The 19,488-nt window shown below is 43.4% G+C and overlaps 1 protein-coding gene across 1 annotated transcript in view; it reads left to right on the forward strand.

The window, feature by feature from the left end:
• The window catches only part of ZFP91 (ZFP91 zinc finger protein, atypical E3 ubiquitin ligase), a 29,723-nt gene extending 18,465 nt beyond the window's left edge, over nucleotides 1–11,258 (forward strand). Inside the window, exons 9-12 of the mRNA XM_075258584.1 lie at nucleotides 8,730–8,808; nucleotides 8,911–9,025; nucleotides 9,105–9,204; nucleotides 9,291–11,258. Of these exons, the coding sequence (XP_075114685.1) occupies nucleotides 8,730–8,808; nucleotides 8,911–9,025; nucleotides 9,105–9,204; nucleotides 9,291–9,696 (700 nt within the window). The 3' untranslated portion in view covers nucleotides 9,697–11,258. The remainder of the gene's footprint in view (nucleotides 1–8,729; nucleotides 8,809–8,910; nucleotides 9,026–9,104; nucleotides 9,205–9,290) is intronic.
• Nucleotides 11,259–19,488: the final 8,230 nt, after the last annotated feature.

Raw genomic sequence — 19,488 nt, forward strand, 5'->3', positions numbered from 1 at the left:
TGATCTTTTTAACCCCACCCGGCACCCCCCGCGGCAAGATCGGGGGGTGCCGGTGTCTGTAATATGCAGCCTGGGGTCTGGCCAGTGACCCCAGGCTTCCCGGAGCCCCCACATACCTGGCTGATCCTGGCAGGACCTTCTGACGTCAGGCTGTGCGTCTTCCTGTGATGCTCTGTGAGACATGTGCATGCTGTGTCTCACAGAGCATCACACTATCAAAGTATTGCTGAGTCAAGTGTCCTAAATGGACACATGAAAAAGTGAAAAAAAAACAGTGTAAAAAAAAAGTGTTTGAAAAAAATTTATAGTTTTAAAAAAAACCAAATTCCCTTTTTTTCTATAGAAAATGAATTATATTTTTTTTATTTTTTTAAAAAAACATACTAAAAATTAACAAAAACAATACATATTTGGTATCGTCGCGTCCGTAACAATCTGTACAACAATTAAAATGTAATGATCCGTCACTCGGTATTTAATTGATTAGGTGCTCAGAAAAGGCATCTCACCGCCATATTCAATTAAGAAAGAATATTTCTGGCACTCAATGGGAATTTTTCATATATTTATTTTAAGCATCCAGAGTTATACAAGTAGACACTGGACCTTTTCCTAATCACCATGTGTTCACTCTTCCTGCATCCGTTGTACTGAGGAAGGTCTAAATTGACCGAAACGTCTACTTGTATAACTCTGGATGCTTAAAATAAATATATGAAAAATTCCCATTGAGTGCCAGAAATATTCTTTCTTCAACCTGTACAACAAAACTGAAATAACATTTAATGTACACGGTGAACGGCGGAAAACTCCCCCCCCAGAAAAAAACCTGCTGGAAGTAGTGATTTTTCACCATCTCATCTTACAATCTTAGAAATAGAAAATATACTATAAAAAGTGATGAAAAAGTCATACGTACACCACAACATTACCAGTAAAAGGCACAGGTTGTCCCACAAAAAATAAGCCCTCAACCATCAGTGTCAACCGAAAAATAAAAATGTTGCGCCTCTCAGAAGATGGCGATGCAAAAATCAATTATTTACGTCCCCAAATGTGTTTTTGTTCTGCAGAATTAGTATTGCATAAAAAAATAATATAAATGAGGTATCGCCGTAATCGTACCGACCCTCAGAATAAAGATCACATGTTACTTATGCTGTACATTGCATGGCGAAAAATTTAGAAGATAAAATGTAATATGATTTTTTTTTTTTTTTTAATCCAGCAAGAAAGAGTTAATAAAAAGTATTCAATAAGATGTAGAGACCCAAAAATGGTGTCATTACAAAATACATCACATCCCGCAAACAACAAGCCCTTATATGGCTACGTCAAGACAAAAAAAAAAAAGCAAAATCGCCAAATTATTAGAACACAACTGGCTGCGGCAGGAAGGGAATATATGAGCTGTGCGAGCGTATATCAGGGGACACCCCAGATTTACAGCTTATGAGGGAAAAGACACCAGAAATGACCCCCAAAGTGACTCCCCCAATCATAGGAGCTACTGGGGCATAGTAGGGAATGTGGTGTTTGCAATGTCCTCCGCACAGCTTATATATTCACTCTTCGCCATCCGCTGTGCAGTCACGTCTGGGATACTAATACTCACTACACCCCCAGATAAATTCTTTGAGGGGTGCAGTTTACAAAATGGGGTCACTTCTTTGAGGAATCCACTTTTCTGGTACCATACAGGTTCTACAAACATGACATGGCGTTCAGATACCAAACATCCAAATCTGTACTCCAAAATCCGCATAGCGCTCCTTCCCTTCTGCAACCTGTTGTGTGCCCAAACTGCAGTTTATGCCACATGTATGACACATGTATGACACTGGTGTACCCAGGATAACGGACGTAATGTCATATGTGGGTATAAACTGATATTCGGGTACAGCCAAACTCAGAAGGGAAGAAGGGTTATTTGGTTTTTGGAGCACAGACTTAGACTGTTTGGGAGGTTTTTTTTGGATGCCATCACACTTTTGCACTTTTTGCACACTTTTTGGGCTCTGCCCAAACCAAAAGAGGCAGAACCACCTACGCATGCATGGAATTTCGATTCCTGATGATGTCTGCTTCTGACAAGCGAACAGGCTGGACAAAAATTCACGTAGGCAGCGGTGCGGGGGCTGATGAAGCTGTGCTCTGAGCCCCCCTTCAAACAGCTGATTGGTTGGGATGGCATGTGGTGGTATCCTCAGTATCCTAGTCCTTTAAAGCCCCCCTTGTATCCTCAGTGTTTTCTGAAAACTGGATAAAGAGCATAACAGTAATGTAACAATGGTGATCCCTAAACATTTTTTTTTTTTATCATTGCTGTTCCCTTCAAGTTGGATAGGGAAGGACTGCAGGTTTAGCATCGCAGACAGAGTTAAAGCTGCTCTTACCCACCATTCACCGCAACATGAGGCTTGCCATATAACTGTTTCCATGACAACCATGTAGTCTCGCCCTGGGTGACTGTGGTTCTTTTGCAGCTCTTGCTGTGGGTTCATGTATAAATATATGGATATTTCCTCAGTTGGTTCCTGACTGAAGTTTAGATATACAATATGTGCAATAAAATCAACAATGGGCTGAGGCGAACAAAATGGTATTTAACAGGGACAAATGCAAAGTTCTACATCTGGGTAACAGAAATGTAAAAAACATATATAGTATGGGAGGAATAGAACTAAGTGATAGCATAGGGGAAAAGGACTTGGGCATAATAGTAGATCACAAATTCAACATGAGCCAACAGTGCGGTGCTGCTTCAAAAAAGGCTAATAAAATTCTGGGATGTATTAAGACAAGCATTGAATCTAGATCAAGAGAGGTCATTATTCCGCTGTACTCTTCCCTGGTCAGACCACACCTGGAATACTGTGTACAGTTCTGGGCGCCTCAATTCAAGAAAGACATCGATATATTGGAGCAAGTCCAGAGAAGAGCAACCAAAATGGTGGAAGGTCTGCAAACCATGTCCTATGAGGAGCGGCTAAAAGAACTGGGATTGTTTAGTTTGCAGAAGAGAAGGCTGAGGGGAGATTTAATAGCAGTCTACAAATATCTGAAAGGTAGTCACAGTGCAGAGGGATCTCCCCTATTCTCATTAGCACAAGGAAGTACAAGAAGCAATGGGATGAAACTAAAGGGAAAGAGATACAGATTAGACATTAGGAAAAACTTTCTGACAGTGAGGGTAGTGAGAGAGTGGAATAGGCTGCCACGGGAGGTGGTGGGCGCTCCATCAATGGAAATCTTCAAGCGGAATCTGGATAAACATATAGCTGGGATGATTTAGGAAAACCTGCACTTGCAGGGGGTTGGACCCGATGGCCCTTGAGGTCCCTTCCAACTCTACCATAAGAAAAAAAAAAAATCCCAAGTGTGGGGCCATACTACGTTACTGGTTCTCACATCTGCTTGCTTGCTTGTGTTACCACGATCCATCGCAGACAGTCTTAAAGAGGACCTTTCATGTCCTCAGGTACAGGCAGTTTGTATACCGCTAGAAAGCTCTGAATTCAGCGCACTGTCGGCTTTTCCGTTATGTGCTGCGGGGCTGGAGATATCGGTGCCATTACTGATCTCAGCCCACTGTCAGAAGGGCTTTCCTGACAATCTAGCTGGGCTGTGAGGAACGCCCCCTCCTGACAGTACTCGTCCATAGACTAGTAGTGGCGGTTGTTCTCCACAGTTTAGCGTTATCGCTGAGCAGTAAGGAACGCCCCCTCTGACAGTACAGGGATATGGACAGTACTGTCAGGAGGGACATTCCTCACAACCCAGCTAGACTATCAGGAACGCCCTTCTGACAGTGGCCTGAGATCGGTAACTGCACCGATATCTCCAGCCCCAGAGCACATAACGGGAAATCCGACAGTGCACTGAATACAGCACACTGTCGGCTTTCTAGTGGTATATAAAACCGCATGTGCCTGAGGAAATGAAAGGTCCTTTGTATAGCTCTTTTCCCCTTATATAGTTTCTAATATTGATGACCTGTTTGTAAGATAGATCATCAGTATTAGATCTGTGAGGGTCCAACAGCTGAGACCTTGCAGATCTTCTGTTTGGGAACATTGCAGCTACCAGTGAAGTTTCCATGCTGGGAGCCACTCTGCTTATTTATGGGTGGCAGGTTTTGGTACTACAGCGTGTATGGCTGACATTGCAGTCTATGAAGCAGCGCTGCAGGAAACTCAGCTGTCACCTTTTCTGATTTATTATTGATAACCTATCCTAAAGTTAATCAAACAATATTACAAACTATTTATAAATACAAATTGGCTTATTATTTCCATAGTACGAGGTGGCAAATCCATTACTTTATATAATTTAGGAAAGACTAAGTGCGACTCTCTTACATTTTAAGGAGCTTTCCCTGAACCCATAAACAAAATAAAGCCTTGACACTCGTGATGATGTCACTGTGACCGGTGCATAGTGCAGGTTGGCAACACACATCAGTGCATATAGCACTCACCTGGTCATGCCCAGCACCAGAGTCCTCAGTGCCCGACATACCACTCAACTGGTCAGCCTCCTGGAAACAGCTACAGTTTCCGCTTCCATTGCAGATCGCCTACCAGAGTTCTTCACAAGCAGAGAAATAGAGATATCCACATTGGCACACCTTGGACCTCTCGGTGCAAGGTTCTTTACTGTTTTGCTAGTTGTAAATACAGGAGTTCATCAGCACTTGTAGACATATGGTTCTCCACGCCTCGGTGACTCTCTGTGCTTGCACTGGTAAAGGGGATTCAACGCCTGCTTCCTAATCCCAATCTCACCAGTAAAAGGGTTTGGCTAGTGCTCTGAATCGGCTACTGAGTGATGAGTTGTTAAGGTGTCTTTCCTTCTCAAGCTGACTAAGCCATGCATGCCGCCCTATGTACAGCAAGACACTCCTCTGCTCACTATTACACAAGCTTGCCCCAGTATGGGAACAGGCCCCTTAAATACAATGTTCTTTCCCGCTATGTGTATCCAGGGCAATTCCAAATACCAGTGAGTGACACCTTGATAGAGCAACCGACAACTTTGCTAACACACCACGTTCATTCTCTCTGGTTAGAACCATTGTACACCCGAGCCTAAACAACGTTCCCAAAGCATTGACTGTGCAATGACCTGTACCATCTGAAGAGATACTTACTAATTAACATATTACACAGTCGTACGCAAGTATTATACCATAAGCAATCTCAGTATCTAATGGCAAAAGGAAGCCACAGTTAAACCGAATGTGCAGTTTGAAGTAGTAGCTCCCTCCTTTACTTATGGTATGTACTTGACTACTGTGTAGTCACAGAGGAGAATCCTCAACTAGTTAAGGTGTATGTGTCCATAGTACCTTACATCACAACAGATTGTAACAAGAACTATTACTATGTGCAAATTATTTAGTGGAATCTTTACATTTCACATAGATTATGTGTATACACTGCAATCTTGGAGAGGACCTGTGGACCTGTCACCAGCAACATAATGCTAAATGACAGATCATATGACCGCTGCTGTGCCCCTGAACATTTTTTTCTTAATCTTTCACTGCTGCAAAACAGGACTACTTCATTACTTCTATGTCTTCCATATCCCACAACCCCAAATAACTATTTAATACATGTAACTCCCCATTCTATTCTCTGATGCCCCCTCCCACTCCTCTCACATCAGCTGAGGACTTTTCTTCACATTTCATAAATAAGGTAGACTGCATTAGAGACTGCTTCAACCTACATTCTCTGTAGCCCCAATATATATATATGCGCATATATATATATATATATACACACACACACACACACACTCCAGCTCTGTGCCTTTCCCGCTTAACCACTTTCGCTACTATTACTAACAAAAAGAACTTTCCTCCCTACTTTCCAGCTCACACTTCACCACTCCTTCCTGTCATAAACTTTCTGTTCCCTTGGCATCACAGACTTGGCCCTCTCCTGGATCTCTGCATACTTCACCAATTTCTTTTCTTTTGCTCGCTTATATGGCACCTTACAAATATTCTCATTAATCATTGTCCCAAGTAGCGCTCACAATGTAAGTTCCCTATCAGTGTGGCTTGGGTGTGTCCAGTCACTCTTCTAATGTCTATTACTTTCACACCATCTCTTCACCTCACCCTCTCTCTGTGTTGAACAAGGCTCTCCTAGGACCACCACTCTTCTCCATCTATAAATTGGGACCAGGACAACTCATTAAGTCCCTTGGTTCCTATGCCAACAAGACGCAGATTTACCTCCTGTGCCAGACATTATCTCTCTGTTCAAAAATCTAAAGTGTCTATCAGCTTAACATGCTTAAAACAGAATTTGTTCCCCCCCCCCCCCCTCAATCTCATTCAACCTTCATACTTGACCTATCAATGACAGTTGATGACTCTACCATCTCACCAGTCTCACAAGTCCATTCTTTGGAGGGTCACTTTTGATTCTTTAAAATCTCTTGTCCAAACTCTTACTTCTTCCTGCTGCTGCCCCTTCACCTCATTTATTCTCTTTTCTCACTTCAGAGTCTAGACCAGGGGTGAGCAATTAATTTTCCCATGGGGCCGCATAAGAAATTGGAACTATGCTAGAGGGCCGTGCCACGGCAAATTTAGCTCCACCCACTTCTACGTTGACTCTGCCCATTCCCAATCATCTTTCCATGTGCCCCCACAAAGTATAGTCCTCCCACAGTCACCCGTACATTATATGTCCCCACATTATAATGTTCCCTTCCAACTGCCCCACAGTATTAAGTCCCTCTCCTGGTGCCTCAGTGTAAACTGGTGGAAACTAGAGGGGACATGAAACTGGAGCAGCTGGAGGGGGACATTAAACAGTGGGGGTAGTTGGAGGGGGGCAATAAATTGACAGCTGGAGCGGGACATGAAACTGGGGGCAACTAGAGGGGGACATTAAAATTGGGAAGCAGACATTAAACTGTAGGGGTAGCTGGACGGTGACATTAAACTGGGGGCAACTAGAGGCAAACAGGTCCCCCTACAGCTTCCTCCACGGTTTAATGCCCCCTCCAGTCTAAGTGCCCTCTTCATCTACCCCCAGTTTCATGTCCCCCCCCCTCCATTTCTCCCTCAGTTTCATATCCCCCTTTATTTTCCCCATTTCATGTCCCCCTCCATCTCTCCCCAGTTTCATGTCCCCCCCCCCTCCATCTGCCATCTCTGCCCTAGTATAACATTCCCCTTCCATCTCTGCCCCTAGGTTACTGAGACAGACACACAGACAGATAGACACACACACAGACAGACAGACACATATAGACACACACACATATAGACACACACACACATACAGACAGACACATATAGACACACATACAGACACACATATATACAGACACATATAGACACACACATATAGACACACACACACATACAGACATATACATACAGACACACACATATAGACAGACAGACACATATAGACACACACACACTCTCCCCCCTGCATCTCACCTTACATCTCTCAATACCTTATGACACACTTACATGTCTCCATCTTCTGCCGGCACTAAGACACGCCTCCCTAGTCAAAGCTGTGCGGGCCGGACTGAATCAGTCCATGAATAACAGTCCATGGAGTCTCATCTTCCTCTTAGTTGGTGACCGCTATATGGGGGGGGGGGTGTATTGGGATAAATATAACAGTCCGTGGAGTCTCATCTTCCTCTTATTTGGTGACAGCTGGACACGTATTGGGCAGCGATCTCCACAGTGGCCTCTTCTTCTCCCAGTAGGATGTAGAGTTTCCTCTTCTCGTCTGCAGATATGAAGTCTGGGATGTGGGCAGAGAGTCTTTGGTAGTAGACGGCCCTCACAGCTGAGTATTTGGTGCAGTGTAGCAGGAAGTGGGTCTCGTCTTCTAGGGCCCCCTGGTCACAGTCCTGGCACAGTCTGTTCTCCCGTGGCTTGTACGTCTGCCTGTATCGCCCCGTCTCTATCTCTAGGTTGTGGGCGCTCAGTCTGTACTGGCTCAGGGTCTGTCTGTGTTTGGGGTGGCGTATTCTCTCCAGGTAGGTGGCCATGGTGTAGTCCCTTTGTAGGGATTGGTACACGGTGAGTTTCTTGGAGTTATTTATTTCGTTTCTCCATTCTTCAATGTACCGCTCTCTGTTTGCCTCTGTGGTCGCCTTTATTTCGGCCTTGGTTATCATCTGTTGGTGTTTTTGGTTTGGTGGTTGGCTGTTGTTTGGTTGGTGAGTGTCTGGTTTGCTCAGGTGGCTTAGCCATGCTTGGTGGTGGTAGGAGTCGGGCTTGCTCCCCTGGATGTGTGCCTGGAAAGCTAGCGCCCTCTTCTGTATGGTGAGCCATAGGGGGAGTCTGCCTAGCTCTGCCCTGCAGGCCATGTTGGAGGTGTTGCGATGGACATGGAGCAGGTATTTGCAGAACTCCAGATGGAAGTTCTCTGTTGGGCTGGAATGTATAGTGCACCATCACTGCAGACCAGCAAACCTATGTAACTTGTGTATAATGTGCTCAAGAGCTCCCACAACCTGGCTATACATCGAATGATGGCTTTACTGCTGGGGCTGGAATGGCAAGGGATTGAAGAGGTGAGTATAGTAATATTATTGTGTTATCCCATTCCTTGCCCTTGGTCAACAGCCAAGCTTGTTTTACTCCTGGAAAAAAATATATTACAGAGGTTTAGGATTATTATTATTAATGGCCAACAAATAGTTTCTGATGTGTAATTTTTTTTGCTTTTCAGGAAGAAGCCTCCTCTCCAGTATGTGCGTTGTGAGATGGAGGGATGTGGCACGGTATTGGCGCACCCCAGATACTTGCAAGTAAGGGAGAATCTCTGGGAAGTACGAATGCCATTTTCTGCTGTATTTTATAACAGGTGTATTACTGCTTTGTCTTTGTTGTGGTTTCCCTTTATTTTACAGCATCACATTAAATATCAGCACCTTTTAAAGAAAAAATATGTATGTCCGCACCCGTCATGTGGGAGACTTTTTCGCCTTCAGAAGCAACTGATGCGACATGCGAAGCATCATACAGGTAAACCTGACTTGATTTTTGTGCAAGGGGGTGATTCTGGTAATCCTGTATTTCTGTCTGATGCTACTTCTATTTTTAGACCAGCGGGATTATATCTGTGAATACTGCGCTCGAGCATTCAAGAGCTCCCACAACCTGGCTGTACATCGCATGATCCACACAGGAGAAAAACCCTTACAGTGAGTGTTTGACCTCTGAATATGTCCCTCACCATTGCACTAGAACTGTGTTTGCTTACTGTTTTCTCACCTGTCCCCGTCTGTAGATGTGAGTTCTGTGGCTTCACCTGCAGACAGAAAGCCTCCCTGAACTGGCACATGAAGAAACATGATGCTGACTCTTTCTACCAGTTCTCCTGTGGAATCTGCGGGAAGAAGTTTGAGAAGAAGGACAGTGTTGTGGCCCACAAAGCCAAGAGCCACCCTGAGATTCTTATAGCTGAAGCCCTGGCGGCCAACTCTGGCTCTCTCATCACCACCAACAACGAACTGCTGGTGACGGAGACCCCTGCTACCACAGCCTCAGTTGTGCAAGATGAGCTTGCACCCCCGCAAACCTTTCAATCTAGTCATGGCTCCAAGGTTTTAGTTGCTTGTTCTGCCCCGCCAGCAGAAGGACTGGGTGCTACAACAGAGGTTCTTATTGAGGATTCGGACTCCGCAGGACCCTAGAGCAGGATTATACTCTCCCTTCACAGCACCTAGACTGTTTCCTAGCCCTCTTTCCTCCCCCCCCCCCCCCCCCAGCTGGCTGGCTGTCTCATCCCTTCAATGCTTTCTATATGTTCTTGTAATATTTGCATACACTAATATCGGGCCCAAAGTTTTGCCCCTGGTGTTTTCAATCAGTTATCTTACAAGTTGTCTGGTTTTCTTACCAGTCTTCTGGTTTGGCATACTTCCATCTTTTCTTTGCTTGTTTCCAACCCTGTATTACAGTTTTATTTGTTTTTATTTTGTCTCTTCTTCCGTCCCCATCCCTGTCCCTTCCTATATTCCTCCTCAGGTGCTGTGCTGTGCACTCTCACTGTATATAATATGTTTAAAGAATAAAAAAAGGAGCTGTTCTGTCTCAAAATGGAGCCCTGTTCCCCCAAGCAAAGCTGCTAGTGTTACTTAGAGCGCTGCTTGCGGTCTCTTTGTACTCTGTGACCCATTGTCCATACTTTTTTTCACTTGTTAATTTTTGTCCCTTATACGAGTGAAATTTTGCACTTTAGAGTGATTCAAAGAGGGTAGTTTGCCTAAAATGGTTCTTTTGGTCCTTTCCCATTCACTATCCTGTCTGCTTGCTTGCACTTACCCATAAATGCCCTTTATGTTTCACCTCATCCTTTGGGACGCATCAGACCCTTATAAAGGGGAGATCTGTACATTGCACAGTATTCATTCAGTTGAATCTAATCAAGTTCCATTGCTGCGCCATAGTTCATTGTCTCTTTTGGCACAATTATTGCCTTGCTTTTTGGCACCACCTTTTCCAGCACTTTGAAATTTTCACCGACCTTGTCATCCATTTACACCTTGCACTTAAACCTATTCTTCCTGTTCACTTTTTAAATCTGATGAAAAAATAGATTTGATTTACTTGTTTGGGTATTTTACTCGTTTGGATATGGAGGTGTGTGTCTGATTTAATTGTTGTCAGATGTTTGTGTCCCGAATGGGTGTGAGTTACAAATTAAAATTCAGACACTTGGAAGTCGAGAGAAAAATGAAGTCCATGTCTGAATATGATTATATAAATATATATATATATATATATATATATATAAGTATATATAGAAAGAAAAAGTGAGTATCATTTTGCCTATATAGGTAACCCCTGGGCACCATGAGCGCCAAAAAACTGTTGTAAAAATTTGAAGTTGTTTCCTTTTTAGAAAAGTGCCCCCTCTTTCTGACTACTTGAAGATATAAGCTGGCTGCTGGAGCTCTCTGATTGGCTCTCGGATGCCATACTATTTTGTATTCTGTATGTATTGAATACAATAAAAAAATAAATACATTGCACCATAGTCTGGTGGAATATGTGAGCTTTAGGGAAGCAAATTATCTATCTCATTAAAGTCTTGATTTTTCACTTACTAGGTGCAAAGTTTTTTTGGCTTTTTTTTTTTTTTTGTTATTAACTTTTTTGTATTTGCCATTCGTTTTACTCTGCTATCTTAAAGAAAGCCCGGAAAAGGTTTGTGCATGTTTTTTTCTTTTAATAAAGCACCTACCAACATTAATGAATGTGTCCTTTGTCCAGTATCCCCAAAGGTCTCACGGTGTAACATCCCTGTCTTAAAGAAGAGAACCTATGTTTTCATTTTGGACTTACTAGTGATCAACTGACCACCATGGGTCTAAAAGTTAGAACCCACTGTGCAATGACCTTGTGCGTGGCTTAGTGATATCCATATCATCTTCTTATGTTCAGCACATACATTTTATACCTTATCCTATATTTTTATAATGGTGCTTAAGATTTATTGATCTGAAGCTTCTGCATTAACATAGATTTTTAAGGGGTTGTATCAATTTTTAGAATTTTCCCCTATCAGAAGGGTTGGGGATAAATTCATGATTGGTGCTTTTCGACTGATCAAACCCCCACCAAATTTGTGGCCATGCAGGAATGCGCTTCACCACTCCATTTATTTTCTACCATGGAGAATGTGTGAGGAGGCAGGGTGCATGCTCAGCTTGCTGCTCCATCAGTATGGGATGGGTAAGTACACTTTATACTGTACTATTATTGAGCACCACTAGTAAGAGTACTTTTACGTAGATCGACCCATGTAAACAGAGAAAATGATCAGCAGGAGTGCAGAGAGTTGGGCCTCCACCAATCTGGAATTAATGGTCCATCCTAGGGATAATTTCTGGTTTTCAGTTACTGCAAAAGTGGTAGAAGCTGCAAGTGATATCAGAAAGACACATTGCAACCTGTTACTGTCATCGCTCTGCGTGTACTTTCTCTAGTGACCCTAGTGAGTTGAAAGTACAGGGGGTTTTTTTTGTTGTTTTTTTTTTTTTTTAAAGGCACCAAAAATGCACGGGGTGTATTCATTGTTCTTAATTGGCAAACAGCTAATATCTGGCCTTGGCCACCCCCACCATCCTTAAAGGGGTATTCCCACGTCGCATACTCACCAGTCTTCGCTGCTGTAAAATCTTCTTTCTTCCTGGTTTGTTGTGTCATTGGTGGGCGGGGTTACATATGCAAAGCCAGCGGCAAGATGACATTGCATCTATGCCGCTGGCCCTGCGTGCGCGCTCATAGATGGTGAGACCAGTCAGTTCTCCGGCCTTCACAATGCTAATACAGACCCAGCATCCGCTGTAATAGAAAGGCGGATGCCGGGGAGGGTTAGACGCCAGCACAGGCGCCTGCAACATTGCTACGCTCCTGCCCTGCATGAAGCCAGCAGCAGCAGGAGCGATGCTGCTATTCCGCTCCTCCGCCCCCCCCCCCTTCCGGAATAGCAGCATCGCTCCTGCAGCTGCTGGGTTCATGCAGGGCAGAAGCATAGCGATGTTGAAGGCATCTGTGCTGGCGTCTAACCCTCCCCGGCATCCGCCTCTCTATTACAGCGGATGCCGGGTCTGTATTGGCGACCCCTTCCCCCAAAATGTAAACTACCCCCCCCCCCCTCCAGGCTCGCTCCTGTGCACTTAGCCCCTCCTCCCTCCCCCCTGAGAGCAGCAGATACATCACTTGACTTTTGACCAGATAAGTCAAGGGATGTGTCAACAAAAAAATGAATAAAGTAAGATAATGGACAAACAAAGCAGTTTTGCTGAAGCAATGAATTTAGGAAAAGTCTTACATTCACATTAACAAGCAGTATAGATAGGATCCTTGTGACGGGACAACCCCTTTAAGCTACTTGCACAATGAGGTTATTACTTTGTGGGTAGGGGGTTACCTTAAACAAAGGTTCAAAAACGCCAGCATCATGTTGTACTTTTTTGTTGTGTTGGAGCTGGCATTTTTGATGAAGTCAGAGCTGCAGCGTGGGTCAGGGAAGCAAAAAAAAAAAAAAGTCATGAAATGAACACAACCATTAAAAACACAATGTTATAGTATTTCATAAATAGCTATTGAATAACATGTCATGTTTTGTCAAAGGTGTGGAAATTGTCCCAACAGCAAAAAGGTTTTCTGTTAACTTCTTTTTTTTTTTTTTTTTAGATCTTAAATTAAAAATTGAAATAGAAATACCATAAAATTGGGATTTGTAGGGGATTTTTTTTTTTTTTTTAACTTGCTCAGTAGGGCGAGCTCCTTAAGTTAAATTTTCAACTTCACAAATAAATAACACTGGCAGGATCCTTCAGTGTTTTTGCCAGGGATGCTTGAAAAAATGCCAAGCTAACATACCAAGGATTTCAAGCTAACAATTACCCAGGGAGTCAGAAAATGTAGAAAAAAAATAGCATTGTTTATAGTAGCTGAGCTGTCTCATATTTTGTATTGCACTGGCTCCAGGGTGGTATTTTGGCTTCTTTATAATGGCCAAAACATTGTTACATTTCTGAAAATTTGTCTACAAATTCAGAATCATTTATGTGACAATTTTGGGGAGATACACTATGGCTGTGTTCACACTGTGCTTTTTTAAAATCCAAGTGTCTGCTTTTTTAATTTCAGTAAAGAGTAATTAGATTTATTGTGGCAGTACAGCTGAGATTTTCCATTTAATGCCATTAGCTTTATGCCGGGGCCCCATGGGCTGGAAATGCCGCGATCACAGCGTTGTACAGTACAAGCAAAGTGTAAAAAAAAAAAAAAAAAAACAGCACGGACACGCTGCGATTTCCAAATCATATTACATGAGTAAAATGCAGATGTGTAACAGCACCCTTATGCACAGAAGAATTGGGCGCCAGCACTTAACCATTGAATTGAAGTGTTTCCTTCTGCCACAGGTTATAAAATCCAGCTTCTAGCTATGCAGTCTCCTGGTACACACATTTGCTCAAAAGAGTTCACTGAATTCCACTGGTACTGTAATACGATTTCACCATTGCAAGAAGTCAATTTGTGAAGTTTCTTCCCTTTCAGAGAATTCCTGAGTTGTCATGAAAAGTTGAAAGATCTTCATGGTCTTTTTAGACAGTGTGTTCTCCGGCTGCATAAGCCTGCATACATAACTGCTAGTAGCCTCATTATGGCAGTAGCACATTTTACTTTTCTCGCTGGGGCATGTACAATAAGGAGCAGTCTGTCCTCATCCCCTATCAATTACTTGTACTGTAATTTTGCAAGGATTAACTGACAAATAGCTAAGAAAAGCTCAAGTATAGGGTTGAGCTGATCTTGAAATTTCAGGATCTATTTTAAAATCCAATTTCCGATCATTTTCCATTCGAACCCGATCCCAATTCCTATCCTAATGCAAGTCAATGGGATTTTTTTTCGAAGATCGGATTTTAAAAACGATCCTATTCACTAAACAGCATGTAGTCCAAAAATTTAAACAATTTTTGGACTTCTCGCTGTGTAGTGATTAAAAAAAAAAATCCCCCCTGGTGTCCGCTTACCTGCACAGATCCGCTGCCGCTCCTAGTTCTTCTTGGTCCGGTAAGGTCTTGATCTCCTCTTCACAGGCCTTCAGAGCGCCGCCACCTTCCTAGGCTAGTGTTAGAGATGATGGGAGTAGGTGGAGCTTGTTGTGGCTTAGGAGAGTGTGGGCGGGGAGACGTGACTCCCCTCCCAGTACCCGCCCACACTCTCCTAAGCCACAAGCCCCGCCTTCTCCCAGCATCTCTATATACTAGTCTAGGGGGGGGCGCAGGGTGCTCTGAAGGCATGTGAAGGAGAGAGGACCAGATCAGAAGAGGGCAGCGGCAGCACTTCTGTGCAGGTAAGTTGAGCGAAGTTCGCGAGTAGATAGATACTACTGTACATTGACTTGTCTAGTAGACAAGTCAATGTACAGTAGTATCTATCTACTCGCGAACTTGCCTCGTCGTACTCACAGCAGCGCAGCACACAGTGATTTACCGCAGCCTGCCACTCTTCTGCTTCATCCCTGTTTTACCGTATATTCAGCTGAGTATACAGTAAAACAGGGACGAAGCAGAAAAGTGGCAGGCTGCGGTAAATCCATAGGAGTGAATGGACGCAGCCGGCACGCAGGGGGTTAAGCGGCCGGCCGCTTCCATTCATTCCTATGGGTGCTAAGCTTAACCTCCAATCTCAATCCCGCCCGAAAAGATTGGGATCGGAATTCCGATCTCGATCGTGAAATTTACTCGATCGCTGATCGGAATCCGAACATTTCCGATCCCGATTGCTCAACCCTACTCAAGTGATAATAATTGTGGCCATTACATGTTCTGCCATGGACAAGCAGCTGCTGTCATTATTTTTCCAGTGGACTTCTAGGGACTGGAAGCTTATTATCTTTGGCAACAAATCCAGGTTCTGTTGGATCCAACGATGGTCAGTTTTAAATATGAAGGCCTCCTGGTGAGCACGCCTAATCCTGCCTTTCCTGTGAAGCAATACAAACCTCCAGCTGTTGGTGTGGTGTTCTAGGGAGTTATCAAATACGACAGTCAGTCTCCCCTAAGGGTGCATGCACGCTACGTAACGCCAGGCGTGTATCAGAGCCGTACACGCCGGCATTACAGCAGACTGCCGAACACTTCCCATTCACTTCAATGGGAGCGCTCGTAACAGCGGCGTTTACGAGCGCTCCCATTGAAGTGAATGGGAAGTGTTCGGCAGCCCTGCTGTAACGCCGGCGTGTACGGCTCTGATACACGCCCGGCGTTACGTAGTGTGCATGCACCCTAATAGTGATATGAGGGATACTAACAGCTCAGCGATATGTGCAGGATATTCTGCAGTCACTTGTATTGTGGCAGGGCTTCCAACTGGCATTTTTCAGCAGGATAATGCTCACCCACACACAGCATTTCCTTGGCCTGCTATTACTGAGGGTCTAGAAGTCCAGTTGCAATACCTGTGGGAAATATGATGCAGGATACCATGTGGAACCTTATCCAGGCTAGAAGTGGTCCAACAATGTACCCGAGCCTTCTTTCAGTTGTAAAATTTTTCCCAACAAACTTCTTTCTCAAATATTGTAATCACTTATGTAGATCACCACTACAGTCATACATAGAAAGTTTCATTCAATTCCAGCAACTCCTTGGTGCAATGTTTTTTTTCGATAGTATGTGCAATAGATCTTCATTAATAAAAGCAGAATCAAGATCTATCCTCACCTATTTCCTCAATCTGTGAAGTACTTCTACCTGGATAATGACCACCATCAGATGTAAGATGGAGGACACCCTTTATCCACCTCTTGATTGTCCTGCAAGTCTCAGTAAGTGCTTCCTTGTTTTTACTTTAATGTTCCGCTGCATCCCTGGCGAGCATGTACTAACTCACACAATTGGGGTGCTAAGCTAGCAAGTGGCAGACTGTGGGGATCTTCTGGGAGATGCCATTGCTTGATACATGTTAAAAGAATGTGGGCTCCACAGATAATAAAATACAGAGCTGTATAGGGGTGTGAAAAGAGGCTAAAGAGGGGAGAAAGCTACTCCAGATACCTCTGATAATAGCTAATCCTCCTTAGGGCAAAGGGATCTGCAAAAGAAACGGCACTCTAATACAAAATCCTATTATCTAGGTACATCTTTTATAATTCTAATTTAGGTGACATGCGCACGTTTGTGTCACTGGGCCATGATTCAACAACACTGATACAACATGGTGACTTCCGCCTGTGCCTCCATTGGCCCATTCACTGAAGTCAGTGACACAGATCACAAAATGGACAGTATAAGGACCTGACTATACACACGTGGACAAAATTGTTGGTCCCCCTCGTTTAGTGAAAGAAAAACCCACAATGGTCACAGAAATAACTTGAATCTGACAAAATAATAATAAAAATTTCATGAAAATGAACAAATGAAAAGCAAACATTGTTTTTCGCTTCAACAAAATGAAAAAAATTTAATAAAACTAATGACACAGGCCTTGACAGAAATGATGGTTCCCTTAACTTAATATTTTGTTGCACAACCTTTTGAGGCAATCGCTGCAATCAAACGATTCCTGTAACTGTCAATGAGACTTCTGCCCCTCTCAGCAGGCATATTGGCCCCCTCCTCATGAGCAAACTGCTCCAGTTGTCTTAGGTTTGAAGGGTGCCTTTTCCAGACGGCATGTTTCAGCTCCTTCGAAAGATGCTCAATATGATTTAGGTCAGGGCTCATAGAAGTCTACTTCAGAATAGTCCAATGTTTGGGTCTTTTTAGCTGTGTGTTTTGGGTCATTATCCTGTTGCAAGTCCCATTACCTGCGACTGAGATCAAACTTTCTGACACTGGGCAGCACATTTCTCTCTAGAATCCCTTGATAGTCTTGAGATTTCATTGTACCCTGCACAGATTCAAGACACCCTGTGCCAGATGCAGCAAAGCAGCCCCATAACATAACAGAACCTCCTCCATGTTTCACAATAGGGACAGTGTTCTTTTTAAGATATGCTTCATTTTTCCGTCTGTGAACATAGAGCTGATGTGTCTTGCCAAAAAGTTTGATTTTCGTCTCATCTGTCCATAAGACATTCTCCTATGGCTTGTCAACATGTAAATTAGCAAATTCCAGTTTGTCAGATTCAAGTAATTTCTGTGACCATTGTGGGTTTTTCTTTCATGAAATGAGGGGTACCAACAATTTTGTCCATGTGTATATATGGTCGTGTGTATGGTGCCATAGAAGTGAATGGGCCAGTATCCTAGCTAAGAAAAAGACAACACACTAACAGCGCACATGGTCGTGTGCACAAGGTCTTGAAGTGTGCCTTCAGCATTATATTATAAAATAACAAGGCCTGATAAAGTATTCTTGTTGTTTTTACTTGTAATATTTTATTTTAACATGTACAAATTATTTATTTGATTTTCATACATCACTAATACATGTGAAGACTCTGAAACTGCAATACAGTGAAACCTTTTTGAGACAACCCCTCAAACTGCATTGTAGAGATTTTGTAGGGCAGTGTTCTTCTTAAGGAATTGGTCTTAAGGAGTTAAAAACCCCTCACTCTCAAGAAGCAGCTAGATTGTGGTCAGCATAATACACAGAACTATGAAAATAACCTCTTTATGAATTTCCCAGATGAAGAACTGAACTGCATATAAGGCCGCAGCAGTGATGTATATAGGAGTAATATTACATCCCTGTCCTATGAGTACATACCCCTTCATACGTCACAATATCCTGCTGGCCTTAGAACACTGTAATTTAACCTATGATCTACAAGTACACCCATGTTCTTCTCCACCAGTGACCCTCCCAGCTAGGACTGTCATGGCGAACCTGTGGCACGGGTGCCAGAGGTGGCACTCAGAGCCCTCTCTTTGGACACCAATCCGTGGAACAGATTATACTGTGTGGGGGCCAACGTGGAGCCGATTGCACTGTGTGGTGGTCATTGTGAAGCAGATTGGACTGTGTGACGGTCACAGTGGAGCAGAAAGCTCTATAAAGCCCCATCCATATGACCATATATTGCAGGTCTGTAATTGTGTGCAATTGTGGATCCGCACATTATTAAGGTTAAATTGCCGTGTTGGCACTTAGTGATAAATTAGTGGGTTTTGGGTTGCAGTTTGGGCACTCGGTCTCTAAAAGGTTCACCATCACTGCCCTAGGACATATGTTGTATTCAGATAACTTTTACTCAGATGCATAGCTTTACATTTATCCACATTGAACTTCACTTGCCATGTGCAAGTCTAAACTCTCAGTGTCCCCAAGTCTGCTTGTAGCCTATGTGCATCCTCTATAGACTGAACTGCACTACATAGTGTCATCTGCAAAAATAGAGACAGTGCTATTAATCCCATCTATATCATGAATAAATAAATGACATAACAGTGGACCCAGCCCTGAACGCTGAGGTACACCACTTATAACAGAGGACCAGTCATTGGCCACAACTCTCTGGATATGATCCTTTAGCCAGTTTTCAATCCAATTACAAACTATATTTTACAAGCCATTAAGTGTCCATGAGAGAAAGTGTCAAAAACATTTACAAAATCCAAGAATACTATATCCACAGCCTCCCCCGTCCAGACCTCTATACATATCAAATCAGGGGGAGTGATCATCTCTTGTAGGAGAAAACCTATTGTACACACTGCCCTGTGTGTGTCTGGAGGAGGAAGGCCTAAAAAAATCACCTTTTGTGTTGGTGAGCAAACCTTGAGGACTTACCTGCTTTGTATCCTGAAGATACTCATGTATTGTTTTGGTACACTTGATAAAGGGGTTATCCCCGAAACGCTGGTGAAGGCGTCGTGTGTTTGAAATCCAATAAAGTGCGTTGTTTGAATTAAACACGTTTGGAGTCAGCGCAGTGTTATGCCCGAATTCTGGTTGTTTATCCCTGTTATACCACCCGGTGCGGGTGTTGGGTTTCCTGTTGCTCA

The sequence above is a fragment of the Leptodactylus fuscus genome, chromosome 10 (genome assembly GCF_031893055.1).
Source record: "Leptodactylus fuscus isolate aLepFus1 chromosome 10, aLepFus1.hap2, whole genome shotgun sequence".
Lineage (NCBI taxonomy): Eukaryota > Metazoa > Chordata > Amphibia > Anura > Leptodactylidae > Leptodactylus > Leptodactylus fuscus.